The sequence below is a fragment of the Gambusia affinis genome, linkage group LG06 (assembly GCF_019740435.1).
Source record: "Gambusia affinis linkage group LG06, SWU_Gaff_1.0, whole genome shotgun sequence".
Lineage (NCBI taxonomy): Eukaryota > Metazoa > Chordata > Actinopteri > Cyprinodontiformes > Poeciliidae > Gambusia > Gambusia affinis.
In genome coordinates, this window is record NC_057873.1 from 1,476,811 (window position 1) to 1,504,353 (window position 27,543).

The following is a 27,543-nucleotide window of genomic DNA, read 5'->3' on the forward strand; positions in this document are numbered from 1 at the left end:
GGAAATAGCCCCCCCTTCACTTCCGGAGTGCAATAGTCCCATTTCCAAATAAGGTATGAGAGTGACAGTGATGCAGTGCTGCAGCGAGGTGTACTTGTAAGTGATCTGAAAAAATAGAAAAACCATTAAGACAGTGGATATGTGCTCTTACTTTAATATCTTTCTGAGTTAATTTTTTATTTATTTATTTGCTTTTCGATTTGTTTGTGCTTGATATATAACACCCTGGCATTACTGTCTTGTCTGTTTTATTACTCATTTGTGTTGTTAATTTTGCTTGTTTTTAAACCCCTTTGTTATCAATAAAGAAAAAAATAAAATAAAATAAAAAACTTGTCAGTGATCTGCAGCACGGTGAACTCTATAGGACCTGAAAGTGGAAAAAAAAAAAAAAAAAAAAAAAAGACCTGAAAGTGCCACGCATGCGCAGGAGAGGGCGCAGTAACTAGCGAGCGTGGTCAATGTTTTTTCGCCAAACCTCATAAGAAGTGCTCAGTATCTGCGGAAGTAAGCATGAATGCTAACTGTATCTTACGATTTTAAAGTTGCTGCCCGACCGGAACCAGCACATTAACAACGTAATCCTCATTATTGTAGCCGTGGAGGTTGTTTTCCTTCCCGCTCGCGCGTATCAGGTCGCGGAATAGTGACGTTCGGCGAATATCAATGACGTCCAGGTCGGATGACAGCGACCTGATTTAGAACCACATATTTATTTTATGTCATGTGGTCCACACTCCATACCAGTAGGTGGCGGTAATGTTTGTTGCCAACCGCCAGTAAAACCAAGAAGAGAAGAAGAAGAAGCTCATCTCCAAGCGGCCTGGGTCCGTTCGAAAAAAATCCGATCTATGCTGTTCAGACTGTCATGAAAACATCAGATACAGGCCGCATTAAGGAAAAACAAAATCATTTTTGGGTCACTTCCGGCTGCAGTGTGAATGTAGCTTTAGTTGATGCCACTAGCCTAGCTTAGCTAGCAACGACACTAAGATGGAGACGGAGCGGAGCTTGAACCAGCAACCCCCTGATTAAAGGACAGAATCTTAGCAAAAAAATGGTCTTTACCTTAGAAAAGCAAAAAGTTGGTATTTAACTCAGATTTTTCTTTTAAGGAGCCACCTGATATTTTTTGTATGTCAGAAAACTTTGTACTTTCTTAAAAATGTGTGGAGGAGAGAACATTATGACTTCAGGAAACGGGGAATCCCGCAAAGATCCAGTCCAACAGTTAAATAAAGATCCGTGTGAAATGTTCTGGACCTGAGTGAGAAAGCAGCCAAAGTCCACAGAACGGTGGGTTCTCACCCGACCAGGTGAGAACCTGCTGCTCTGACAGCTTTCATGTTTCTCCACATGTTGACTCAGCTGATCCCATTAAAGCTGAGTCATCATTACTGAGTTTTCAGCGGATTTAAGGGATCAAAGTTTACAAATTTCACCCTGAAACTTTGAACTTTTACTCACATGTTCACAGAAATGACTTTTTTCTTATTCATACTCATCTGAAACTTTTCCAACTTCATCAGCGGCTCATTAATAAAACCTCCGACGTCACGGCGTGATTCCACTCCAATCAGCCACTAATTAGCTCCAGAGCTCATTGAGCCTCATCACCGCACACTGACCGCAGCTCAGGTGAGTTCCTTACCTGCGGGGAGACGCTCAGTCCGCAGCTTCACGCACTTTTCATTCCTCAGGCGGGGGAAGTGAAAGCGGGAGTTTTGTCCGACATTAGGCGCAGCTGCGCGGCTCCAAACAGCGAGCTGCTTCCGTTCATTCCTCAGTAAAATCCACGCAGTGTCATCACGCAGCAACAAAATGTGAAAGTTTGAAATCTTTTGACCAAAAAACGCGAATATTCAAAGCAAAAATATGAAGGACCCTCCATAAAACGGACTGACCTGTTCTCAGCCTATAATAACTGTCCGGTCTGAGATGGAGCCAGTCTTTAACCGGCAGGGTGGAGGTGAGGTGGGGGCGCAGTGGGAGGTGTGGAGTGGGGCTTCCCTCCACTGCTGCTGGGGTTTCACTTTCCCAATCCTCACAGGATCTCTGAGAGGAGAACCGACCCAAGCCGGTGCTCCGAGCCGGGAGGTGCGCTGCTCTCTGCCCACCTGGATGGCGTCTCCGGCGGCTGTGAGGCGGAGGATCCCCCGCCTGCTGGTCCGCCTGCTGGGCCTCGGCGCGCTGCTGCTGCTGGCCGACGGCAAACTGGTGAGCAAACTGGTTTCCCAGCTGGGAGCTCACCTTGATGGTGGGACACCAGTCCAGGTTCTGGTTGTGCTGCTTCTCACACTGGATGTTAATTAGACCAACTTATTGATCCGTTATTACTTCATTATCTATTGGTTGCTTATCCGTCTGTCAGTGAGAGATGATCAGGTTTTCTTAAAACGCTCAGGTTTTATTTAGACAATAACTTTCTATTTTAGGGTAATAATAAACATTTACACTGTAACAGGTGAGTGTGTGTTTGGGTCTGATGATTATTGTAAATTAAAACGATTAAATATTATAAGACTAGTTAAATTAAAAATATTAATATTATTAATGAAAATAATAAATTCACAATAATAAAAAATAGTTTAAGTAAAAAATATAAAATGAAAATATTATATTGACAATAATATCAAATAGTTAAAATGATTACAAAGTAATTACATTAATAATGAAACTAACAGTAATAGTAGAAAGTGTCGGTTAACAGTTTGGGCCTTACTGATTAATTTAATATTATCCAATAAAAATCGTAAAATATTTTTAATCATCCTGCTTCTCTAATTTTGCAGATTTGTTGCTGTTTTTAAAAATAATTATTAAACAATAATTAAAAAAAAATTAATTTAACTATCTGCACGTCCATTTTTTTTGTCAGTGATGCTTAAGAGGTCGTCACTGATTGGTTGTCTGTCACAATGTATTCTTTGAAGCGTTTTGATTGGTTAAGGCACCGGAAGCGTTCAGGACGATCCTTCGCCAAATGCGAGGCAAGTATAACTGCGTAATATTTCTGGATATTTTTAGATGTTTCCTGATATTTTGTGATAATTTATAATAAATCTAGAAATATTTTCTGATAATTTCTGTCAGGGAATTTTTGTCCAAAATAGTTTTTACTATTTTATTCTGTGTTGAACAAAATATACAGTTGGTTCATGTAAGAGCTAAAGTCGCTAAGCTAACTGCTGCTTCGGGCTGGAAGACAGAGAAAACTGAACAGGAACTGAAACTGGCATGGAAATAGAAATTATGTAGCTCTGCAACTGGATTGGCAGCGGAACTGGTTTAACACTGGAACTGGTTCAACACTGGAACTGGTTCAACACTGGAACTGGTTTTACACTGGAACTGGTTCAACACTGGAACTGGTTCAACACTGGAACTGGTTCAACACTGGAACTGGTTTTACACTGGAACTGGTTTTACACTGGAACTGGTGGTTTAACACTGGAACTGGTTCAACACTGGAACTGGTTCAACACTGGAACTGGTTCAACACTGGAACTGGTTTTACACTGGAACTGGTTTTACACTGGAACTGGTTTTACACTGGAACTGGTTCAACACTGGAACTGGTGGTTTAACACTGGAACTGGTGGTTTAACACTGGAACTGGTTCAGTCCTTTCAGCTGAAGAGAGAAGATCAGACTTTAAGTCCGTCTGGTTCTGAACTCAGACAGGTCTGTGTTGGTTTAGTTAATCTGTTTCTGGGTCAGCCCTTTGTCCTGATCTGCTGTTATAAGAGCGCGTGCACATACACACACGCACGCATACATACACACACGCACGCATACATACACACACACACGCACACACACACACACACTCACTCACGCCCAGAGCTTCCGGTTGTTCCACTGCTTTGAAGCGGGTCGATCAGTGAGCTGACGGTGCTTCGTCTTCGTCACCAGGCCTTCATCACGTCTCGTTTCACTCACAACTCCCTGAAAACGACTCCAACCTTCACTGCAAACTAAAGTAGAAACAATTTTAAAACAAATAATTCTACACATTAAAGTTAAAATCGTTTTTAAAAATGGAGACAAAATAAAATTTAACGGAAAAAAGAAATGGAAAAACTGAGTAATTAACAATAACAAAGAAAAAAACCATTAAAGGTAAAAAAGAGAAAATTATTTGCAAATTTCTTAAACTTTACTTTTAAGGATGTGAAGGGATGACAGTAACTTCCTGTGTATAACTTTAGGTTTTTACCCAAAATGAAACGTTTTTATTAATCTAAAGTTGATGAATCCTCATAAAAATCACGACGGCGAGAATCTGAGGAAAAAATGCATCGTCATGAGTTTTTATCCGGGTTGCTGGGCGCGTTGCTGCAAACACTGCAGGGAGCAGATGAGCCGATTAGAGCGGGATCCGTCTGTCGCCATGGTTATCGCAGGAAGAGTTTCACCTGCTGGATACAGACGTTGTTTGGGTTTGGCCCCCACGCCGGGCCCCGGGGCCGCCGCTGTCGTGAGAAGGCTGCTGAATGCAGCTGCCACCATGACAGCCGATGTTTCAGCATCGACGTTTCAGCATCGATGTTTCAGCAGGGTTCGGGTTTGGGGCGCCGCCGGGCGCCGCCGGGCGCCGCAGGGATCATCACGTCTCCTTTACGTTCCTCTGGAAAACGAGACATTTTCTCCTAAACGCCTGAATGAAATCAAAGCTTGGAGATTTTTGTTTCCACAACGTGATGATTACACCAGACCTGACCTCTGACCTCTGACCTCTGACCTGGTCCAAAACGCATTATTTCTTTTTTATTGTTATTTATTTCTATATTTCAGCTGCTCATCTTTCCTGTTTTTAATTTAGTATTTTTAGATTGTTTTTTATTTATTAAACTGCTCATCTTTTTTGCCTTTAAGTTTTTCTGTTTATTTTTATTATCCTCTTGTTTTTATTGTTTTCATTCATTTATTCTTTGTATTTATTTTAGATGCTCGTCTTTCCATGTTTTTATTAGATTTTTATTCCTTTATTTATTTGAGCAGCTGGTTTTATTCAAATCACTTTTATTGGTGACCATGAAAGGTTTTTTAAACTTTTTCAAATCTTGAAATCTATAATAATGTGTTGATTTTCTGTTCTGTTTTATTCGGAACGTTTTTCTGTTGCTCAGCTGGAAATGAAGCAACGTGAAGCTGAAACTTCTGCTTACATCAACTTTAGTTTCATCTGTTCCAACATGGAGTTTGACTGTTTTTGTCTCCTCAGGTCTGTCACTGCACCGGGAAGTCCCGCTGTCACTGCGACGGGGTCAAAGGTCAAAAGGTGAGCAGATCTCCTCTTTACCAGCTCGGTTAGAACCTCGTTCACCTCTAACATGAAATCACAGCAAACCGACTCACAACTATTGTATATTTACAAAAACAGTCCAGAGGAACGTCCGTTTTTTAAAACATTTACAAAACGTGCTTCGATATTTTGAGCATTAAGACAGAAAGTTTCTAATTAAGGGGAATAAAACGGTGAACAGTGAAGTCATCAGATACTTTCTGGGTTTGTCAGAGCAGTGATGATGCTAACTAGCCGACTGTAGCGTAGCAGAAAGTGAGGCGAGGGTGTGAAGAGCTTATACACGAGTGTGATTGACAGCACTAAGACCCTCCCCCCCGGCTCTGATTGGTTGTTTCTGACTGAGTCGTGTGTTTCTGCAGTGTTGGGAGAAAACTGTCTAATATTAAACCATCACAACACGGTGAGAGCTTCAGCAAAAAACACATTTTATAAAAGTTACAAACAGCAGCTTCAAATAAAGCTCCACATCTCTGGACAATAAAGAACGGTAGAGAATTGAGTTTAGTCCGAATGTTCCTGAGGGAATGTTCTGCTGCTCTCAGCCGATTAATCGGACCAGAATCTGTTGCTGAACAAACATTTCCCAAACAGTGTCTTGGTAAGGCAGCGGCGGTGATGCTGTGGGCAGATGGACAGATAGTCGTCTGGAACCAGACGTCAGATCAGATCTCAGGTCTGATAAATGAGCTCAGCCTCAAACACAGAGAGCAAAACGATGTTAATCTGCTGCTGTTGTGTCTGTGAGGGCGCTGCCGTGCCGCCGTGGGGCGACCTCCAGGCCCACCGGGGTCAGACGGGGTCAACATGTGATGCATGGAAACGGGCTGAATGTGTTTTTATCACCACATTCAGTCATTTTCTGCATGTATTGGCAGTTCGCTCTCATCTTATCATACTTCCTTTCTATTCATCTCGCCTGTAAAAAGATCAACAGAATAAAAGTGAGGTGTGCAGCGGTTTGTCGATGCTGCCGCCTGATTGGTCCAGCCGTCGACACCTGGGTGGTCTCAGGTGTCGGCTGGACGGCCTGGTTCCTGTTGGCTGAACATGAAACGTCCATCTGTTTGGCTGCAGTGCGGAGGAAAAGCTCACTGACTGAGTTCAGGAGCGCTGCTGCCCCTCGGTGGACAGGAGGAGAACTTCACCTGTTTTTATGTCGTCAGGGAGAAGCAGGATACCCAGGAGACCCTGGACTTCCTGGAGTGATGGGATTTCCTGGAAGAGAAGGTCACCTGGGGTCAGCAGGAGAAAAGGTAAAATTCTTTTATAATTATTATTGTTATTATGCAGCTATTTAAAGAAATAGTCCAAATTGTTCCTGTTGTTTCTGATGGATGGATGATCTAATCTGCTCTTTCTTTTGCTCAGGGTAACCCGGGAAACGCAGGCGGTCGAGGAATTAAGGGCTCTCGGGTAAGACTGATGATGATGATGATGATGAAGCTGAGGCCAAACATTCCTGAAATCATCAGATTCTTTTTAAGGACGCATCTTCAGATTGAGCAGATGGTTCAAGGTCAAAGACAGATGGATTTCTGTTAATAACTTCTGTTTTCTGTTCACACTGTTGGTTCTCAGTCCTGAACATGTCATGTATGTAGATCAAATCTGATTAACTGAAGCTTGTGGGACATTATTTTATGTATTGTTTTGTCTCTGGTGAATGGTATATGGATTGTTTTTTTACTGGAAACATGTTTCAGAACCAAACTGAACCTCTGGAATCGAACTGGAATCTCTATGTTTCTGCGATGGCGAATTGAGGCCGTCGTAGATAACTAAAACTAAAACTAAAAATAATAAAAAAAAGGAATAAATTACTGCCAAAAACCTCAGAAACTTTGAGATTAGTCTCAGAAACTTTCTAGAAAAAACCTGGACGTTTCTGAGATTCAAAACTCAAAAATTTTCAACTTTGAGCTCAGAAAGTCTCTCATGTTTTTTTATTTTTTATTTCTGAGATTAATCTAAAAAAATTAGAGTTTTTTTGATGGAAATTTACATGAATCCACAGTGACTCTAATCCTCCAGTTAATATTCTGGTTCTTTGTTTCCAGGGACCTCCTGGAACTCCAGGTTTTCCAGGACCTCCAGGTCTCCCAGTAAGTCTTAAGAAACAAAACCATCATAACTTCTAAAACAATTGATCTGAAGGATTTGCTAAACATTTGAAGGCGATGATTTAAAATAAAGCCACTGTCTTGTTTTTGATCAAATACATTTCCTGCTCTGTTGCTGAGATAATGATTCAGTTTTTATTTTTCAGGGGCTTCCTGGACACGAAGGGCCAATGGGTCGACCCGGACTCCCAGGATGCAACGGGACAAAAGTACAGATGGATTTATTTCAGACCTGATTCTGTCCAGTTTGACCCAATGCAGCTTATTTACATTAAATCCATACAAAAAGTCATTTTAGACATTTTCACCCTGAAGTACGCCACAGTCGTATGTAGCTGGGTTTGTGTTTACAGACCATATTTGTATTTGAATCTAATTAATCTGGAATGTTTTGGATCCATCAATTCTGTTTCTTTGACTCTGTGACAAAGATTTCTGATCCACATGCAGAAATAACCATAACCCATAACCATCATAACCCAGCAGGGGGCACCGCTAACCAAACAGTTATTGTGCTAGCCCTCAATCATAAGCTTTACTTCAGCTAAGCCAACTAGATGTTTACCAGAAGCTAATGCTAAAGCTGAACACAGTGGAAGACTACAGATGCAGAATGCTGTATGTAGCGTCCCGTCACTGAGTCGACCAATCACGTCGCGACGCGAAGTAAACCCTTCAGCTACCAACTCAGATATTATTTTAAGGTTTATTCAACTGAAGGATTACAAAGCAGCATTTTAAAATTCACCCCCAAAAATTAATTTAGTGGAAGCTAAGTGCAGCAAAGGTTTCGAAGTTAGCAAAACGCTGAAATGCTAAGTGAACACTTAGCTGTTAGCTTGTTAGCGGCCGCGCCCTAACCGAATGAGACCTGCTGTCGTCTGCCAGGGGGAGGCCGGATACCGAGGGGTTCCTGGACCTTCAGGCCCGCCGGGACCACGAGTACGTCCTCTCACTTGGTTCAAGTCAAACACATTAAACCAGGCGTTGGCGCTAACAGTGTGCGTGTGTTTCAGGGGCCCCCGGGGCCACAGGGCATGAAGGTGAGCCTCACTCACAGCCTGCAGATACTCAGCTTGATCTGCAATAATTCATTCATTAATGACGGATTCAAACTCGGCTTGACTTCAGGGAGACTCGGTCATGATCCCCTTCAGCCAGGAAATCGAAGGAGCAGCGGGACCACAAGGGCCACCCGGCAGAAAGGTAAACCATTTATTGCTGCTGTTGTTACTGTTGTAGTGACTATTTGTCCAAAAACTCCAAAATAAAAAACTTAAGACTTCAAGGCGATCAAAGCAAAAGTGAATTCAACTCAAATAGCCAGTTGTTGCATCGCAGGTTTCTGGTGAAACGTGCAAAACTTCACCGGAGTTCTGTTGTTTGGCTACCTGATTGTCTCACCGACCGACTGGCAAAGTAACTGGTAACAAACCATGTGACCCACGAGCATAAAGAACTTCCCAATGTTCACGTATTTCTACATGAAACTCCCAAAACTAATTAAACAAATTACTACCCAGCAAACTTACTATAAATGTCCAGGAGGAATGAACTGCACAGCTGAGTGGTGACTGCTTCTTGTTTCAGGGCCAAAGTGGAGATGGAGGAGAACCGGGCGCACCGGGTCGGCCCGGAGACCATGGACTTCCTGTAGGCCTTAACTTTGATTTAAAGAAAACTACGTAGTTTACAGCATTTACAGAACAAAAGTACGTTTTTTATTGCACTTAAAGTGACCAGGAAGTCTTTATTTTCCAGGGAAGACGAGGACCTGCAGGAATTGAAGGAGAAAAGGTTTGTGTGTTTGAGTCTGATGTGAGAATGTTACAGGCTGAGTTTATGGTTTTACTGTTTCTGTCCAGCGATGATTCTCTGAAACCAGCAGCTTCGTTTGTGGTTCTGTAATACTGGGTCAGTCAGCTGGACGATAAATTCTCCCTCAACTTATTGTCATTAATGACAGTGTTGTCGTTTAAAGACTATGTTCAGATAATGGAATGTAAGAGCAGATTGTCAACGATCTATAAAGTTTAAATTCTAGTAAACATTTAACACAAACAAACACAAACAACAAATAAAGTCAATTATAAAGTTTCTGTTAACAAAACTGTTACAAAATCTTTAGTTGAGGCCAAAACAGCCGACTGAAGATTCAAAACGATAAATCATCCAAGTGGAAATCAAATTGATGTATTGCGACTGGCTGAAATGGTTTCTGTGTTTTCTGGGTTCTTTAATCTGAGTTAGCTCCACTGATGGTTATTAAAGGTTATTGATGGTTATTAAAGGTTATTAATGCTTATTATTGCTTATTAAAGGTTATTAATGGTTATTAATGCTTACTAAAGGTTATTAATGGTTATTAATGCTTATTAAAGGTTATTAATGGTGATGTGATTAACTAACTTACTTGGAGTCGAAGGTTTCAGGCTGAAACTTCCTGGTTTTGTTTCAGGGTCAGGAAGGTTCCAGTCCGACGAGTCCTGGTCCGCAGGGCAGGAAGGTGATCGTCGGTTTCTGACCTGCTGTAAACGGTTGCTGCAGCAATGGCCTGCTAATAGCGATGTGACTGACTTTCAGGGCGATCGCGGCCCCCCAGGGATCCCCGGGAAGCAGGGCATCAAGCTCTACGTTGAAGCACCCAAAGAGCTGAAGGTGCGTCTGTTTCCGTTCCGAGTCCAAGTCTTATTCGGCTCCATCCGAGTCTCATGAAACCGTCTGGTTCTGTTTCAGGGCGAGCCGGGCGAAGCGGGGCAGAAAGGTTTCCCTGGTCTTCCTGTGAGTCCGTCATTAATTTTGCCCAAGGTTTTCAGCTGATGTGGTTATCAGACTCATGTTTTGACCTCCGCCTGCAGGGGGAGCCAGGGAGCCCGGGGGTGAAAGGAGAGAAGGGTGACAGAGGAGAACCCGGCTCACTGGTGAGAACCAGAAACACAAAACAACTGGTAACCAGAATCTGGCAGTAACTAGTTACATTTAATCAGCTACAGTTACTTCAGTAACTTTTTCTGAAGTATTTCTTCTCTTACTTGAGTAAATTTCTGGGTTTTCTACCCACTGAATGAAAAACGGACGTTAACCGTTTGGACTCACCAGCAGTTTGTGTTAAAGTTTCATCAGTTTTTTATTGAAAGAAAATTATTTGAAAAAATTTCTTTCTGCCTGATTTTATTTTGTAATTGTTATTTTTATGAATCCTTTTGGTCGTTAAAACTAAAAAACTTCCACTTAACTTTATATTTTGGTAACTTTTAAATATTAATGATAAGTTGATCAGTTACTCAGTACTTGACCAAATACCTTTCACTTTTTCTGGAGTAAATATGTTGACGTAGTTCTCCTCTTACTGGAGCATGATGTTCTCTACCCCCCTCTGCTGGTGACTCAGACAACCTGCAGCTAATCTGAGCATTTTTGTTTCTGCTGCAGGGAAAACCAGGGAAGAAGGGATTACTGGGAGAACTGGGACAGCGGGTAAATGCTACAGTCTTTATTTTAACTAAATTTGATTCTTGTGTTTTAAATTAAACCATAAATGACAGAACAAATGTCACAAAAGGAATCTTTTACTCTCTCACCATTCAATTAAAAATTTCTGCCTCAGTCTGTATCTGACCAAAGGATCCTGATGATTTCCTGCTGCTCAAATCAGAACAAATGGAGACATTAAAGTGTCTTTTCCACATTTGTTAGGTTTTAAACTTTAATCTTGGTGAATCACTTCCATTTTGTTTTAACGAAGTGTCACAGAGAGCGCCACCTGCAGACGGCTTCCATCACGTTTTGTAGATGTTTTATTTAATTTCTCAGTTATTTCAGTAATATAATGAAGTGATGTGTGAATAACTCGCTGCAGCTAAATGTGGATCTTAAATAAATTAAACTTTCCAGAGATTTGTGCCAGAGGGAACGTTGTACCTTATTGGGTTCATCTTGTGAACTCTGACCTCTGTGAGGCTCCGGTCCAGCCCGGTATTCCTGGGAACTCTGTAAAAACCCAAATGGGCTGCTAATTGTTCTGCGGTCCAGTAAAACCGGGTCAACGGATCTTAGACGTTTCCAGCCGATTCCGACGGTCTGAGTTTGGTTTTGTGTGCAGGGCGACCCCGGAGACTTCGGCTCCATCGGCCCGCCCGGCATCGACGGCGCCGCGGTGAGTTCATCAGATCTGCAGGCTCAGAGATCCGTTCTCCAGCTCAGATTATCTGTGTTGTTTCAACCTCTAGGGAGAAAAAGGCGACCGAGGACCTCCAGGTCCCCCAGGACAGGTGAGTGTTCAGCTGAGACGAAAGGTTTCTGTCAGGTTGGGTTCGTCATGTCGGACTGAAGGAGCAGAGGGTCAGGGGGAACCGGGAACCGCCCAGGGGGAACCGCCCGGGGGGAACCGCCCGGGGGGAACCGCCCAGGGGGAACCGGGAACCGCCCAGGGGGAACCGCCCGGGGGGAACCGGGAACCGCCCGGGGGCAATGAGTGACATTCTGCTGCTGGACTGACCTAAAAACTCTGCTTGTGTTTTTATTAGACCATCTTTAATCACAAATTTGTGAAGGGCCGGCGAGGTTTCCCCGGGCCCCTTGGACCCACCGGGTTCCCCGGGATTCAAGGTATCTACATTTTAATTCATTCATACGACTCAGAAGGGCAGAGGATGGAAAATAATTCTGTAATCAGCCTGATTTAATTCACTGTTTACTCATATCGATACATTTTAGGAAATAAAATTAACTAACCTCAATCCAAACATATAAATAATTTACATCCAAAATCATCCCAGTTATTAAACAATACAATCAAATTCAGCTGGTGATCAAACTGGTTTAAAAGCAGAGCATCGAGTTGCTGACTTGCTGCATTAACTCCTCCTGACCAGCAGAGGGCAACAGTGGGGAGGAAAAACTCCCCTTTAACAGGAAGAAACCTCCAGCAGAACCAGAACCAGAACCTGGCTAATCCAGGAGAAAGTTCTGTGTTAGAATTAATGGCAGCTGGAGCTCGTTTACTTTGTCTAGGACAGAGACGGGTTGAACATTTCAGAACCGAGCCGCTGGAGGAGAACGTTGTGCTCTGAGCCGGTTCACCTCCTGCAGGAAAGAATCACAGAAAAACCGAAAGCAGCTGGAGACGATCAGACGTTTATCTGCCCGTTTGTCTTGCATGTTCTCTAATGAATGATGGGAGTTGTGTGTTATGGTTGCATCAGTGAATTAACTCACAGAAACGTCTCTGATCTGTCGCAGGTCCGATCGGGTTCCCAGGACTGAAGGGCGAGTCAGGTACAAAATCACTGAGTTTCTGTTTGAACTGACCCAAACATGATTCAGAGCTGATGTTTCATTAACTGACCGGATCCTTTCTGGTCCGTTTGGCCTGGACTGAATGTAGAAATTCACTTTTTTATGATTTAACTCGGATTTCCAAGGTAAGAAAACCCAACTGACTTATTGAGACTTGTTGTAGTTTGATCAAAAACTAAAGTCCAGATGACTCGGTGAAGAAAGTTAGGAACACTTAAATCTATCCAAGGATTTCATTATTCTGCTTCTCTCGAAACCCAAGAACTGGCCCGGAGTTGGACTTTCCTCCACAGACTCGACCCACTTGGGTTTCTCCAGTCGGTTCTGTTTGGACGTGGCTCTAGCCGGTTCCTCCACAGTCCGATTGCAAATCCTGTGCGGCTCCTCCAGGTTTTCTGGAGCCACCTTGGTGGTGGTACAAGCTGTACGCAGCCTGGTGGGGCAGTGGCATCAGCACTTTGATTGGCAGAAGGATGAATTTGTTGATTGGTTGGTGGATTCCTCCTCGACTGCCAGCAGTCCCACCGATCCAAGATGAAACTGTAGCTGGAAATGGATAACGCCATGGGCGAACCCCGAGGTCCAACCTGCAACATACGAATATAGAGAGAGTTCAGAGAAGCTGGGCGACCAACGGTTCAAACGGGAAACTGCATGATGTCCCTCCCACCCTACACCAGGATGCTGCCAATGGAGGTTTGGTTAGAACCGAACCGGACGTCTGCCAGGTAGAGCGATGCCAGACGGTGGAGAGAGGCCTCAGTAGAGGGGGACTGGTATCGGTGCACAGTGGGCCAACGCTGCCACACAGTCCGCCTGAGACTCTCAGATTCCTTCATTTGATTTGAATGGACATGAGCGTGACTGAGTGACCCGGCCCGGCTGGGCGCCTCGACTCGGCTGGGCGCCTCGACCCGTCTAGCTGCTGCGCGTTCCCACGATTGGCTGCATCGACCGTCAACTGGATCAGCTTAGTGTCACAAACATCCCACGACAAAATCTGACCTTTACACGGACGAGTCCGGTGGCGGTCCGATTTGAGTCCGCCATGAGTGAAGTACGCCCGAGTCGGTGGGCAACTTTCCTCTGGAGACTTGAAGTTGGACTCGTCAGTAAGAGACCAGAACGTCGCCTTAAAGACTCAGAGCTGCTTTGGATCATGACTGGGTTTTTAACCTCTCAACATGTGTGTCCTTGAAGGTGAGGCCTCCAACGGACCGCCAGGTTCTCCTGGTCCAACTGGCTCAGGAGGTCCCAAAGGGGAACCAGGACTGCCGGGCCTGGTGGTTACCGGACCGCCAGGATTGACCGGAGTGCCAGGACCTTTTGGACTTCAGGGAGAGCCAGGAGAGCCTGGAATACCAGGTACACCAATGTTCTTCGATGTTTTTGGTTTTTTGGCCGATTTTGTTTTCAAACCAGAGAAAGAAAATTGGTAATGAAACATAAATCTGCCTCCCAACAGTTTAAACTTTGTAATTTTGTCCCCAGACATGAAGATGACAGGACAGGGTGTTCCCGGTTCTAAAGGCTTTCGGGGCCCTCCAGGGGACAAAGGGGCGGTTGGGCAAAAGGGTGAGCAGATTTCAGATTTATTAAATCCCAAACGGGCCGTCGGTGTCTCAGTGAATAGAATGGAACCTGTTTCATCAGGTCAGAAAGGGGAGGTGTGTACAGACTGCGATTTTCAGCCTGGCCCTCCTGGACCTCCGGGACCACCAGGGCCGCCAGGTCAGGACAGGTTGCCAGGTAAGAAGGATTCCAGTCTTTCCACCTGGTTATTCAGGCAGCAGCTTTTCTGTTTTTATCCGCCTGGAGAAGCTCCAAGGTGTAGAAATCAAACGCACCCTTCTGTCCGCTGGGCTCCAGGTGCAGCTGGACCTCCAGGACCAGCAGGTGATAAAGGCTTCAAAGGAGCCGCAGGCCCACCTGGAGAACAGGTGAGTTCTGATCCGACGCTTACCGCTACGTTTTATCTTCATAACATTTAATACAACAGTTTTACAGCCATTTTTATTTTATTCTGGTAATATTAAAGCTGTTTATAATAGAATTTTATTCAGATTTTGTTCTCATTATGACTTTATTCTCATAATGTAACTTGGTTTCTGTAATATTACGAGTTTATTCTCATTTTATTTTACGTTACTGTCAGATTACAACCATAATTTTGTAATATTATTCGTATTATCACAACTTTTTGTATTATTATGAGTTTATTCATGTTACTGCGACATTATTCTCATGTTTTTATCTGTTTTGTGTATTTTAATCTTATTATGAGTTAAATATTAAAACTTTATGTTTTGAATTTTCTGACTTTATTCTTGTACTACAGTTTAATTCAGGTGATATTATGACGCGTCTTATGATTTTATTCTCGTAATATTAACATTATTCCACATTATTTTCTCTGGTTTTATTACCAGTTTATTCTGTTTTCATGTTGTTACGACTGTTCTCACGGTTTAGGGAACTTTATTCTTGTGTTGTTCAGGTGATGCTGTAACTTTATATTTTTACTTTATTTGTGGATTTTTTTGATGTTATTCTTGTGGACAGTAAAATATTTCTCAGTTTGCTCTGATCCTGTCGTATTTTATTGTGGGATGAATGAATCTCCAGCCTGTTTGAGCGTCTCTACCTGTTTCCTCTCAGGGCTCCAGGGGCCCCGTGGGCCCCCAGGGCCCCCCGGGGCCCGCAGGCGAGCCGGGGTTAACCCCTTGGCTGGGGCAGAAGGGGGCGGCCGGGGACCGGGGCGATAAGGGGCAGCGGGGAGACGCGGGGCAGCCCGGCTTCCCAGGACCGCCGGGCCCCAAAGGCGAAACGGGACAGAAAGGAAACCCGGTGAGTCCCGCCGCTGGAACCGAACCGGAATGGACCGGACTGGACCGGACTGAGCCACGTTTTCACTACCGATACCAGAGGACAGACAAAAACAAATGTTTCTTTTCTAAAACACATAAATATACTGAGTTTCTATGGATAGGACAATTTTTATTAAGTTTTGCAAAGACAAACAAACTGGATGTTTCTTCTGACAATATTTTAACCTTCATCAATCATATTTATGGTTTCCTCCACAGACTTTATTTCATAATCAAACACAAACAGCTTCATAAATTTGGTCAAACATGAAAACTGTATCAAACGTTTCAAACTCCTAAACATGATGTCAAATAAACAATGAGAGCACGAAGCATAGAACTAGACTGAGTAGATCTAGTTTTCAGTATTTATAGATATTAATATCAGATCAATAGATCTCTGATGTCGAACTTACGATTTTTTTACAGTGTTGGATTTTTTGTGTTCATCACTAAAACTGATGGTTGGAAGAAACCATCTACTTCGTTGTCATGGTAACAGTTGTGATTCCCTCGTCCAGGGGCGCGTGGGGTCAAAAGGTCACCGGGGCGCGGCGGGACCCCTCGGGGCCAGAGGAGCGACGGGGCCACCGGGCCCACCGGGTTACAGCCATCCGGGTCGTTCAGGACCGGCGGGGCCCAAAGGAGCTAACGGCTACATGGGAGATGTTGGAGCACCGGGCCCCAAAGGTCAGTCCATCAGGAAGGGCCTGGACCGGAACCGGGCCCCATAGCGGACCGGAACCGGGCCCAGAGTGAAGGCAGACTGCTCTGCTTGTTTCAGGAGAGAAAGGCTCTATGGGGAACATCCAGAACATTCCAGGAGATCCGGGACCAAAAGGCTTCAGAGGACGGCGGGGGGAAACCGGACCTGGCGGTAATAGACGGATCCAGACTGTGGTTCTGGTTCTGGTTTTATTTCCTGCTCCACACTGGCAGCCATCTTTCCTTTGACTCATTTATGCTGAAGAAACACAAACAGATTCTTAAAACAAACGTCAACAAGCATTTATTTATCAGATCAAAATATTGTCCCCATTTTCATAGACAATGTTAGAATTCAGTTCCGGTCCGGTTCTGTCCTGGTCCGGTTCTGTTCCGGTCCGGTTCTGTTCTTCCATGTTGTCTCTGTTCTCCTTCGGTCCCAGGTGAGAACGGACCTGCGGGTCGCCGAGGACCGCCTGGTCCAAAAGGTCAAAAGGGCAGTGACGGTTACTCTTACAAGGGTAACCGGGGCAACTCGGGGTCAAAAGGTCAGATCCAGAACAGCACTCTGCGTTTATTCAGAACCAAAACAGAACCTTCAATAAACGTCCTTCTGCCATCAGGAGACAAGGGGTCCAGAGGAGAGCCAGGGTTCCCCTGTTATGGCATGAAGGGACCAGCGGGGCCGCCCGGCCACCCGGGGCCCGTCGGCCCAAAGGTAGAGGAAGACCCGAACGCCCAGAACCAACAGTTTGAGTCCGTTTCCATTTTCTAGGGAATAACAGACAAAATGGAGCCAAACAGCAGAACAAGAAGACTGAACTGTTCACTGACGGACTGAACTGTTCACTGACTGACTGAACTGTTCACTGACGGACTGAACTGTTCACTGACGGACTGAACTGTTCACTGACGGACTGAACTGTTCACTGACGGACTGAACTGTTCACTGACGGACTGAACTGTTCACTGACGGACTGAACTGTTCACTGACTGACTGAACTGTTCACTGACGGACTGAACTGTTTTCATAAACCGAACATCTTCATCTAATTAGTGACTTATTGAACTGATGAGAGCTGCTGGAAGTAATTTTCTGATTTTATTTTAAATCTGAACATTTTGTCGTCATTTTGACTCGTTTCCTGCTCTGTGTGGTTAAAGGGCCACAGAGGGTTTGGGCTGCCGGGTGAGGCGGGTAAACCAGGCCCTCGGGGGGAGGATGGCTGTGACGGACCTCCGGGCCATCCGGGACCGTCGGGACGGCTGGGAGATCCGGGACCTGCGGGACAAGATGGCCGCCCGGGGCCCAAAGGTAGCAGGATCAATCTGAAACGACCAAAGTTCAGCTTTTATTCAGGTCCCTCTTAGGAACTTTACCTCCTCATTTTCTAAGTAAAAGTTTAAATTAGTCTGAAAAAAATAATATTTCTAATTGCATACTTTAGTATATTTGTCAGTTTTATGTTATTTTAAAGAAAAGCAGAATGAACTGGATAGTTTGACAGGTTCTATGTTGACGGTCAGAACAAACTAAGGTTAACTAAAACTTACTAAACTAAATAAAAACTGATTATTGGGAAAAACAGCAGCTAACTGGAACCATTTCCTGAAATAATAGACTTGATATTCTTCATGTTCAATAATCTGTTTATTAGCCTTTCAGACTTTGACTTTTTACAGTTTATGGCGCTTCGTTCTGCTCAGCTGGATGTTCAACAATAACTGAATCATTGTTTGGTTTCTTCTGTCGAGGATTTATCACCCAACAGATGTGAATATGATCACAAAACTTTTTGATTTCTGCACCCAAAATTAACCAAAGTATGAAAAACCTAAAACTGTCAAACTGACTGAGTGAGAAAAGCAAAGAATCACAAATAATAAAACCTAAAACTATTAGAACCCTGAACAGGTTCTGGTTCTGGCTGTAGAACCTGAACAGGTTCTGGTTCTGTTTCTGGTTCTGCTGCCGGATGAAGGAAAACCCAAAAGGTCTGAAATCTCCTTCAGGTCACCGAGGCGTTGATGGGGAACCCGGTTCCACGGGTCCGCCTGGGCCCCGTGTCCCCGGACCTCCAGGACCTCCAGGACCGCGAGGTCCGGTCGGTCCAATTGGACCCACAGGTAAATAAGATCAGATGAGAGTGGAGCTGTTAGCTGGATTCTGTCTCTTTAAGATCACATCGTGTTCACACTGCACCGTCTGCAGGAACAAGGGGGCCGACGGGTCTGAAGGGAGATCCGGGGACCCTCTGCTCCAGAGTCCCCGGGGCCACAGGGCCACCGGGGCCACCGGGACCCGATGGAGGTCCAGGGCCAGCCGGGGAAGTGGGACCCAAAGGCCGGAGAGGGAATCCTGGAGAGCCTGGAGGCCCGGGTGAGACGGCAGTCACATCGTTGGCTGCAGCACCGACTTTTGGACTTCAGCTGAAGATTCCTTGTGCTCTCTGGGTTCTTGATGTCAAATGTTTTATTGAAAGACAAAGGAAAGGAGCCTTGTCTGAATGTTGGTGTTTTAGGGCCGAGAGGCTACATGGGTGTTCCAGGGCCGATGGGGTGTCCTGGAAACGACGGACCGCCTGGGACCTGCGGGGAACCGGGACCTAAAGGTTTTATACCAGAGCGGCTGGATCAGGTTTCATCTTGTAACCGTTTCTCTCTGAACCCTCTCTGCCATCATTTGTCTCTTAGGTCAGAAGGGTCGAGATGGTTCAGTAGGTTCTCAGGGACCAACAGGAGAGCCAGGGGACAAAGGAGCAACTGGACCCAGAGGGTTCCCAACAGTCATCAGCACAACGGGGGATCCTGGAGACCCTGGATTTCCAGGTTTTGTATTGTCTTGCATTGTGGTCGCGCCATTTTGGTAGGCAAGAGCAGCACAAAGCATAGATGAACCATAGCTTCCGACAAAAACAAAGTAAATTCACACTCTGATCAATTTGCCAGTGAAATGTAAATCAACAAAATGGCTGCTGTTGGGAGCTGCAGACTCCTTGAGATCACAGTGGCTGAACAAGCCAAGAAGAGACATTTATCAGAACAACCGAGGAAACTCGCCTTCTGCGCAGACGCAGCACAAGATTTTTGTGATGCGAGACGGTCAGGAGGTTCTTACTGCTTCTACTCTACCTGGACCATCTGACATCAAACTCACATCAACCCCTGCAAAAACTGTTAGCATCCTCTTTCCTCTACAAGAAAAGAGGAATAATCAGCTTTTTGAGAAAATACAGTTCATGTGTGTTTGAGCCGCTGTGCTCCGTTTACTCCCTCTATAGATCAGGGGTCTCAAACTCCAGGCCTTGAGGGCCGCAGTCCTGCAACTTTTAGATGTGCCTCTGCTGCACCTGAATAGAATAATTAAGACTCTGGAGAACTGATCTACACAAGGTGGAGGTAATTAAGCCATTTCATTCCAGTGTTTTGTACCTGTGGCTCATCTAAAACCTGCAGGACTGCGACTGGAGGACTGGAGGTTGAGACCCCTGATCTATAGGCTGCAATGAGTATTACATCCCAATACGAGATCCACACTCTGAAGCCTGAAGCTTCATCTGGGCGTTCTGTAGCGCTCACTGGACAAGAGGCAACGAAACACCAGCAGCAACAAAACACCAGCAGCAACGAAACACCAGCAGCAACGAAACACCAGCAGCAACGAAACACCAGCAGCAACGAAACACCAGCAGCAACGAAACACCAGCAGCAACGAAACACCAGCAGCAACGAAACACCAGCAGCAACGAAACACCAGCAGCAACGAAACACCAGTAGCAACGAAACACCAGCAGCAACGAAACACCAGCAGCAACGAAACCATTGCCATTGCTGCTGGTAGCAATGGCAACGTGCCACCAGACTCAGATGAGTGAGTCAATAATCAACCAACCAGCAGCAGGTTCTGGACCAGCAGCAGGTTCTGGACCGTTGGGTTGTCAATCAGACCTGTGTAGACGCTGCTGCAGAAATCAAAGCCACTAAAGAGAAACTAAAGCCTGGAAGAGTTTCTCTGATCTGAGATTTAGTCTCTGGAAAAGTTCTGCAGCTGATAGAAGGCCCACTTTGGATCCGACTTCATGTGGCTCTGAAGCCGGTTCCAAAGTCAGGTCAGAGGTCAGAGGTCATAGGTCAGCCTGATCTCTGGTTTCTACCTGGAATAACTGAAGCTGTGCGCTGACTCTAGATGTATAACTCTAGATGTATAACTCTAGATGTATGACTCTAGATGTATAACTCTAGATGTATAACTCTAGATGTATGACTCTAGATGTATAACTCTAGATGTATAACTCTAGATGTATGACTCTAGATGTATAACTCTAGATGTATAACTCTAGATGTATAACTCTAGATGTATGACTCTAGATGTATAACTCTAGATGTATGACTCTAGATGAATAACTCTAGATGTATGACTCTAGATGAATAACTCTAGATGTATAACTCTATATGAATAACTCTAGATGTATAACTCTAGATGAATAACTCTAGATGTATAACTCTAGATGTATAACTCTAGATGAATAACTCTAGATGTATAACTCTAGATGAATAACTCTAGATGTATAACTCTAGATGTATAACTCTAGATGTATGACTCTAGATGGATCCTCTTGGGTCCAGAGGTTGTAAGTTGGGTTTTGTTGAACTAAAGGACTCAGGAAGTGTTTGGTCTCGAACATTAGCAGGTCATAAAGATCCCTGGGATTTGTTTCTGGAGTCTTCATTCTTTGTTTGCTTCCTGTTTCTTGATCAGGACCCAGAGGTCCCACTGGGGAAAAAGGACAAGGAGGCCCCCCAGGGAACCAAGGGCCAAAGGGCCTGGATGGAAAACCTGGAGGCCCGGGGCCACCAGGTAAACGTTTGGCTGTGCTGTGCGGACTGAGCGAAGCAGTGGAGGTTGTGTCCCTGGTTTTATTGAAGGTAATGAAATGTTTCATGTCTCTGGCTGTCAGGACATCCTGGAGATCCAGGTAGAGACGGAGAGAGAGGTCCTCGTGGTGGCTCTGGGCCCCCAGGGGACAAGGGATGCACCGGTAGACCAGGTAAACGTTCACACCACCAAAGATCCGACAGCATGAAATAAGTCAGAAATGAAAACAAACTCCAGGATAACTGCGTCAGTTTCAGCTCCTCCGATGTTTTCTTCAGGTGATCCAGGTGAAAAAGGTGCAACGGGAGCCAACGGGCCCCCGGGTTCAGATGGAGGGTCGGGGAAACCCGGAGATAAGGGACGTAAAGGAGAACCAGGTTTTGGACGGGGAGGTAAAGGCTGTAGAGGAACGAAGGTACAGCACAGAAAAACACCCACTGTGTCCCTACATGACATTAGATCAGGTTCTGGTGGATTGGACCGAACACAAAGCCAACAGAACCGGCACGTAGTTCTGTTTCTGTCCGTCTGTCCATCACCTGGTACCTTCAGCGGTTTACCAAACACTCTGACTTCTAACATCCGTCCCACCAAAATGTCCGACTAATCCTTCACTCTGACGATAAATATCACCAAACAGAAACAGAACCGTCTCGATGGATTTATTCTTCGTAGAAACAGATTCTGAAATAAATCCTGTTTCACAACACGATGACGGATCTAAAAAATAAAATAAAATAATCCGGTGAAAGTTTTGACTTTCACCGGATTATTTTTCACATTCTTGGTCTTTTAGAGCAGAAGAGAAGAAAAGGTCTGACCGGTTCTCTCCAGTCGGAACCGATTACAGAACAGAACCTTTTAGTTCCTAAATGGACGGAGAACTCAGGCAGAACCTTCAGAGGGAATAGTCAAAGTAACGTTCTCCTGCGTTGATGCTGCTGGATGATTTCCAGTTCTAGAACCAAAGTCCAGGTTCTGTGAAGGGCTTCAGTTTAATCCTTAACAAAGTATATTCATTCATTCATTCATTCATTCCTGTTCTTATTTTTCCCACAGGGGATTCCTGGACCTCCAGGACCTTCTGGTCCAAAAGGATCAGGAGGACCAGCTGGAGACGTTGGCCCTCTGGGGCCCTGCGGTCCCTGTGGATCTGTGGGACCCAAAGGGCCGCCTGGATCCAAAGGTCTGATTGGTCGCCTCATCGTTTCTCCTCTCAGTTTGAGGTCTGGACTGAAAACGTTTCTTTTGTCTGCAGGTTCTCCTGGTAGAGCCGGTGAGAAAGGTTTGGATGGCCTTCCTGGGAACTGTGGCCCTCCAGGGCCTCCTGGAAATCCAGGTAGGCCAGAGCCGCTTCACCAGCAGCATCGAATTCACCGGCTGTGTCTCCATTAAATGAGAAACGATTAAAATCTCACGAGTGTTTGTTCAAACGCCTCCATCACCCGACCACTTCCTGTTGTCTTCTTCGTCGTCTCTGGCAGTAGTAACATCCAGCTGTCGGTCATGTGACTTCTCAGACAGAAACGAATGTTTCCATTGCAGTTTTATGAAATATTCATTTCAATATGGCTGCAGCAAAACCTTTGACTGAAAAACAACTTTATGAAAATCCACTGAAGCTGCAGTTTGTAACGTTTCAAAAATATATTATTTACATATTTATTGAAACTGTGAGCAGATGATCTGTGAAAAAATCCTCTGCATTCTCCAAGTGCTAATTAAAAACAACCAATCAGTACAAGGAGGCGGGTCTTAGTGCTGTCAGTCATTCTCTGTGTGGCGCTGCTCATCCCTGCCTGCTAAGCTGCAGCTAGCATAGCCTGTTGTGAACGTTCAGGCTAGGCAGATAAACAGTTTTCCTTTAACGGTGAGTTGTTTCTCTACCATTAGCACATTTAGCAGCACATACATCAGGTTGATTGTTGGCACTAAGCCCTGCCTCCAGGCTCTGATTGGTTGTTTTTGGTGCAGCAGCAACTCAAACTTTTCACATGTTATCCAACAAACTAACGACACGGAGACATTTCCATAAGTTTCAGATTTATTTGTATTATTCCATTTTGCGCGTTTCCATGGTGAATGAAGTGCAGCTTTAAGACCCTGTCCAACCTTCGTCTCCAGGATGCCAGGGGCTTCCTGGAGCGCCTGGTCCACTGGGACCCAAAGGAAACCAGGGCCGGGACGGGATCCCCGGGCCTAATGGAGAGAAAGGAGATGTGGGCTGTAAGAGTGAATAGATGTACGAACCAAAACGTTGCCCAGCGAACCTTCACTGATCTACTTCTGTATCTGCAGCATGTCTACCTGGACCTAAGGGGCCGACAGGAGGAAGAGGTCCCCCTGGTGAGGCTTTGGTTCAGTTCTGGTTGGGTTGGGTTCAGCAGGAAGTTGTAACTCTGCCACCCTCCTCCTCCAGGATGCGTGGGGGACAGGGGCCCGCCGGGATGCTGTGGGCCGCCTGGACCCTCTGGGCCTGCAGGAGACCCGGGTTGCCAAGGCGCTAAGGGACCCCCAGGGCCTCCTGGATGTGCTGGGAAGCCAGGGGGACAGTGCATTGATGGGACGAAGGGATATAAAGGATTTTCTGGACCTCAAGGACCGAAAGGTGGAGAGTTTAGTCTGTCTGACAGCTGGATTCGTCTCTGGATTAAATAAAACACTAAAATCTGTCACTGTGTAGGCTCCAAGGGTCCGCCCGGTCCGCCTGGTCCGCCAGGTCCTGGTTCCAAAGGCCATAAGGGCGTTAAAGGAGAACCGGGTCCCTCTGGACCACCAGGACCAATCGGTGACCCCGGTCCTTATGGACCTCCTGTGAGTCCCGCCCAGAGGTCCAGTAAAGAGAAAAACAAACTGAAACTGGAATGAAGTGTCATATTCACTTGTTTTGCCTCCAGGGTTCTTGCGGGCCGCCTGGATGTCCTGGAGAGAAAGGCTGCAGAGGACGGATTGGACCACAAGGTCCAACTGGTAAGAACCGCAAACCGGTGGGGAGCAGCTGGATCCGTTTCAGCTGAGCAGTTTATCTTCCTGTTTGTTTATGATTCAACAAACTCACAGCTGATCTCATCTGAAGTACGAGATCAGCTAGATGTAGAGAACAAAAAGATCTGATCCGTAAATAGGTCCGATCAACACAAATAAGATTCCCATGAAGGTTCTTGGGTTCCAGTTTGATCACAGTTAAAAACAGCCTGTCAGCGATGGGATGATCTTCACTCTGTTTCTTAAGAGCCATTTTTGTTCTTTGGCTTTTGGAACAATCTGAGAGGTTTCACTTTGTTTTATTGTGTCTGTATGTATTTTATTTTTCAATCTTTTCTATTTTATAAAAGCATTCTATCTTATGATTATAGCACTTTGGTCCTGTTGGTGTATAAAGTGCTTCATAAATAAAGTTGGTATGATATTTATTGGAAGCTAATGCTAAACCTATCAACATGATATTTATTGGAAGCTAATGCTATCGACATGGTATTTAGCAGAAGCTAACATAAATCACTAAACTGAATCACATTGATAGCCAACATGTCAGTAGCATGCTACATGGTAGCATCTTGCTCTCAGGTTTGTTACAGAAACGTTTTATTTGACCTTTGGGAAGAAATTTGTAAGAACTGACTTTTCATTTGTGGTTTCAGTTCATAGTTGTTGCGTTTTGTTAACTGTAACTTGATCAGGAAGCAGAAAGGACTGTAGAACGACAGCAATGCATTCTGGGTAGAGAATCTTTGGGATTCAGGACTGAAGTAGGTCAAACTAATTTCATGATCTGATCTGTGAGTCGTGACTCGTCTGGTCAAAATTAAATAGGATTTACATTCTTACTGACCTCAGAGCGCCCCCTGGTGTGTGTTTCAGGTATGGAAGGGGACAAAGGACCGCCAGGTAACCCGGGGCCAGGAGGACCACCAGGACGAATCGGGAACCCGGGTAAGAGGAAGCAGGTAGACCTGAGACGGGCCAGCTGTTGGATCGGCTCTGATTAACCCATTACTGCCCCAATACTGCCCCAATACTGCCCCAATACTGCCCCAATACTGCCCCAATACTGCCCTAACGTTGCCCTCCTGCTGCCCCCTGCAGGACCAAAAGGGAAGGACTTGTATTTTCCTGTGCAGCCGGAACCAGGAGACCCAGGTGCAGAAGGAGTTGAAGGCCAAGTGGGAGGAATCGGATCCCCGGGTTTCCCTGGACCGAGGGGAGCTGATGGTCAGTCATGTTGCCATGGTAACTGCTGAAACACCTGAAGCTCTTTCCAGATGTCGTTTTTCCGGTTCCAGGTTCAAAAGGCTCATCAGGAGCACCAGGTTGGACAGGAGCACCTGGGTCTGACGGACTGAGAGGAGAGGATGGAGAGAGAGGACGAATCGGCCGGAAAGGTATGAAAACATCTGACTCTTCCTAAAATCACCATGGCAACAAGGAAAACGTCAACAGAGTTGATCTGTTGTTTCTGAACCGGTCCGTCTTGAGGCTCAGAGTTTCTGCATGTTGAGTTGAGATGGAGTCCAACCATCTGCTTGGTTCCAGGTGCGAACGGAGAGCGTGGCAGAGTGGGAGCCAAGGGTCTTCCAGGTGAGCCAGGTGAGCCAGGCGGCGGCGCGCCACCCAGGAGGAACGGCTTCCTGTTCACCAGACACAGCCAGGACAGCGCCGCCCCGGCCTGCCCGGCCCAGTCCACGCTCATATTCAGAGGATACTCGCTGCTCTTCATCAACGGCTACAGCCGCGCTCACGGACAGGACCTGGGTAGGTCTGCAGAGGTCACAGAGGTCACAGAGGTCACAGAGGTCACGGCCTACCTCAGAAATATAGATCATAAGCCTCCATGTCCAACCAAGCAGACGTAGCGTTCTGCACGCTAGGAGAAACTAAAATACAACACTATGAGAATAAAGTCCCAGCAGAACGGCTTTATTCTGTTAATATTCCAGTTCTGTTCTGATGGAGGTTTATCCTCATGGTGTGGTTCTGGCCTCGGCGCCTCGGCGTCGGTCTCCCTGCAGGAACGGTGGGCAGCTGCCTGCAGCGTTTCAGCACCGCTCCCTTCCTGGTCTGTGAAACTGGAGAGGAATGTCGATACGCTGAGAGAAACGACTTTTCCTACTGGCTGTCCAACATCAGGAGCCCGCCAAACCAGACCGACCCAGAGGCGGCGCTGGAGTCCAAGATCAGCAAGTAGCGTCAGCAGAGGAAAACCTCCTGATTTCAGATCTGAACATCAGAAAACAAACTTTTAGCTTGAAGAAGAAGAAAACAGCAGACTGAGGATGAAGCTGTTCCACCTGGTTCAGGTCTGTTTCTGTGTTTCAGGTGTTCGGTGTGCGAGTCTGAAGCCAACGTGATCGCCATCCACAGCCAGACCAGCGCCGTCCCGCCCTGCCCTGCGGACTGGCAGTCGCTCTGGACCGGATTCTCCTTTGTGATGGTCAGTGGGACGTTTCCCTTAGAGCTGCCCGATTCTAGAACTGCAGCGCTCAGAATCACCTCTGCCTCAAATCACCTGAATCTGAGTCCCCTGTTAAAGCGCGTTGCGTCTTCTGTGTTCAGGAAACGGGCGTGGGCGCCGAGGGCTCGGGTCAGCCTCTGGTTTCTCCAGGATCCTGCCTGGAAAACTTCCAAGGAATGCCGTTCATGGAGTGCAGCGTCGGCTCAGGAACCTGCAAGTACGACAACTCCCTGTACAGCTACTGGCTGGCTGCTCTGGACCCCGACAACATGTTCAGGTAAACCTGCATTCAGCTGCTGACAACATGCTAACCGCTACACGACATCATCAGCGTGACGCGTAACCCACATCCTGCTGCACCTCCAGCTTGTTGCTGTTTCAGCAAGAATAAATCACTGCTAATAATCTGACAGATCTTGGTTTCTTCTCACATCAAATGATCCGTTTAAGCTAAAAGATCAAAGGTTGTGAAGCAAATCCTTCAGCTGTTGATGAAAGGAGCTGTAAAGCCAACCTACATGAGGACGAAGTAGAAAGTCGTTCATCTCTAACTGACATTTCATACGTAAGTTAGAAAAACGTTATTTTTAAGATAGAAAATCACAAAACATTTCACGAGAGTCACCAGTGTATAAAAACCACAATAAGTTAATAAAACTCAGATTTTATAACCTACCAGAGGTTCTGTGACACCATGATGAAGATTTCTCCAAGTCAATAAAATATTCTTATAATATTATTATTGATCGGCATCAACATTGGAGTCGTGTCTAAAACCTGGCAGCAGCATTTTGAACAGAATTAATAAAATACTTTAAAATCAAATTAAAGCCAAACTATATGTGCAGCTAGATTACTGAAATAAATAACCTGAGGTAAAATTAGGAATAAATAATATTAATAATCCATAAAAA

At 45.4% G+C, this 27,543-nt stretch overlaps 2 protein-coding genes across 7 annotated transcripts in view; one reads left to right on the plus strand and one right to left on the minus strand.

Moving 5' to 3' along the window:
• col4a4 (collagen, type IV, alpha 4) overlaps window positions 1–1,894 on the minus strand; it is a 34,548-nt gene extending 32,654 nt beyond the window's left edge. For 2 of the 6 annotated variants that reach the window (XM_044119833.1, XM_044119828.1), the window contains exon 1: window positions 1,652–1,892. The gene's annotated coding sequence lies outside the window, so the exon portion shown is untranslated. The other 4 variants (XM_044119834.1, XM_044119829.1, XM_044119831.1 and 1 more) reach the window with 4 other exon arrangements.
• A 30-nt stretch (window positions 1,895–1,924) lies between these two features.
• Window positions 1,925–27,543, plus strand: part of col4a3 (collagen, type IV, alpha 3) — a 29,944-nt gene continuing 4,325 nt past the window's right edge. Inside the window, exons 1-51 of the mRNA XM_044119827.1 lie at window positions 1,925–2,217; window positions 5,228–5,284; window positions 6,475–6,564; window positions 6,680–6,724; window positions 7,369–7,413; window positions 7,578–7,640; window positions 8,320–8,373; window positions 8,448–8,474; window positions 8,563–8,637; window positions 9,022–9,084; window positions 9,193–9,228; window positions 9,890–9,937; window positions 10,015–10,089; window positions 10,168–10,212; window positions 10,290–10,352; window positions 10,864–10,908; window positions 11,534–11,587; window positions 11,661–11,702; window positions 11,958–12,039; window positions 12,673–12,708; window positions 13,930–14,094; window positions 14,221–14,304; window positions 14,383–14,478; window positions 14,599–14,669; window positions 15,388–15,576; window positions 16,118–16,286; window positions 16,381–16,473; window positions 16,745–16,849; window positions 16,925–17,019; window positions 17,466–17,616; window positions 18,315–18,428; window positions 18,514–18,681; window positions 18,824–18,913; window positions 18,996–19,130; window positions 21,061–21,159; window positions 21,260–21,349; window positions 21,456–21,592; window positions 22,237–22,363; window positions 22,436–22,516; window positions 23,302–23,403; window positions 23,476–23,523; window positions 23,597–23,785; window positions 23,861–23,991; window positions 24,075–24,147; window positions 25,039–25,110; window positions 25,264–25,389; window positions 25,461–25,559; window positions 25,711–25,929; window positions 26,187–26,358; window positions 26,494–26,608; window positions 26,731–26,906. Coding sequence (XP_043975762.1) covers window positions 1,939–2,217; window positions 5,228–5,284; window positions 6,475–6,564; window positions 6,680–6,724; window positions 7,369–7,413; window positions 7,578–7,640; window positions 8,320–8,373; window positions 8,448–8,474; window positions 8,563–8,637; window positions 9,022–9,084; window positions 9,193–9,228; window positions 9,890–9,937; window positions 10,015–10,089; window positions 10,168–10,212; window positions 10,290–10,352; window positions 10,864–10,908; window positions 11,534–11,587; window positions 11,661–11,702; window positions 11,958–12,039; window positions 12,673–12,708; window positions 13,930–14,094; window positions 14,221–14,304; window positions 14,383–14,478; window positions 14,599–14,669; window positions 15,388–15,576; window positions 16,118–16,286; window positions 16,381–16,473; window positions 16,745–16,849; window positions 16,925–17,019; window positions 17,466–17,616; window positions 18,315–18,428; window positions 18,514–18,681; window positions 18,824–18,913; window positions 18,996–19,130; window positions 21,061–21,159; window positions 21,260–21,349; window positions 21,456–21,592; window positions 22,237–22,363; window positions 22,436–22,516; window positions 23,302–23,403; window positions 23,476–23,523; window positions 23,597–23,785; window positions 23,861–23,991; window positions 24,075–24,147; window positions 25,039–25,110; window positions 25,264–25,389; window positions 25,461–25,559; window positions 25,711–25,929; window positions 26,187–26,358; window positions 26,494–26,608; window positions 26,731–26,906 — 5,105 coding nt within the window. The 5' untranslated portion in view covers window positions 1,925–1,938. The remainder of the gene's footprint in view (window positions 2,218–5,227; window positions 5,285–6,474; window positions 6,565–6,679; window positions 6,725–7,368; window positions 7,414–7,577; window positions 7,641–8,319; window positions 8,374–8,447; window positions 8,475–8,562; window positions 8,638–9,021; window positions 9,085–9,192; window positions 9,229–9,889; window positions 9,938–10,014; window positions 10,090–10,167; window positions 10,213–10,289; window positions 10,353–10,863; window positions 10,909–11,533; window positions 11,588–11,660; window positions 11,703–11,957; window positions 12,040–12,672; window positions 12,709–13,929; window positions 14,095–14,220; window positions 14,305–14,382; window positions 14,479–14,598; window positions 14,670–15,387; window positions 15,577–16,117; window positions 16,287–16,380; window positions 16,474–16,744; window positions 16,850–16,924; window positions 17,020–17,465; window positions 17,617–18,314; window positions 18,429–18,513; window positions 18,682–18,823; window positions 18,914–18,995; window positions 19,131–21,060; window positions 21,160–21,259; window positions 21,350–21,455; window positions 21,593–22,236; window positions 22,364–22,435; window positions 22,517–23,301; window positions 23,404–23,475; window positions 23,524–23,596; window positions 23,786–23,860; window positions 23,992–24,074; window positions 24,148–25,038; window positions 25,111–25,263; window positions 25,390–25,460; window positions 25,560–25,710; window positions 25,930–26,186; window positions 26,359–26,493; window positions 26,609–26,730; window positions 26,907–27,543) is intronic.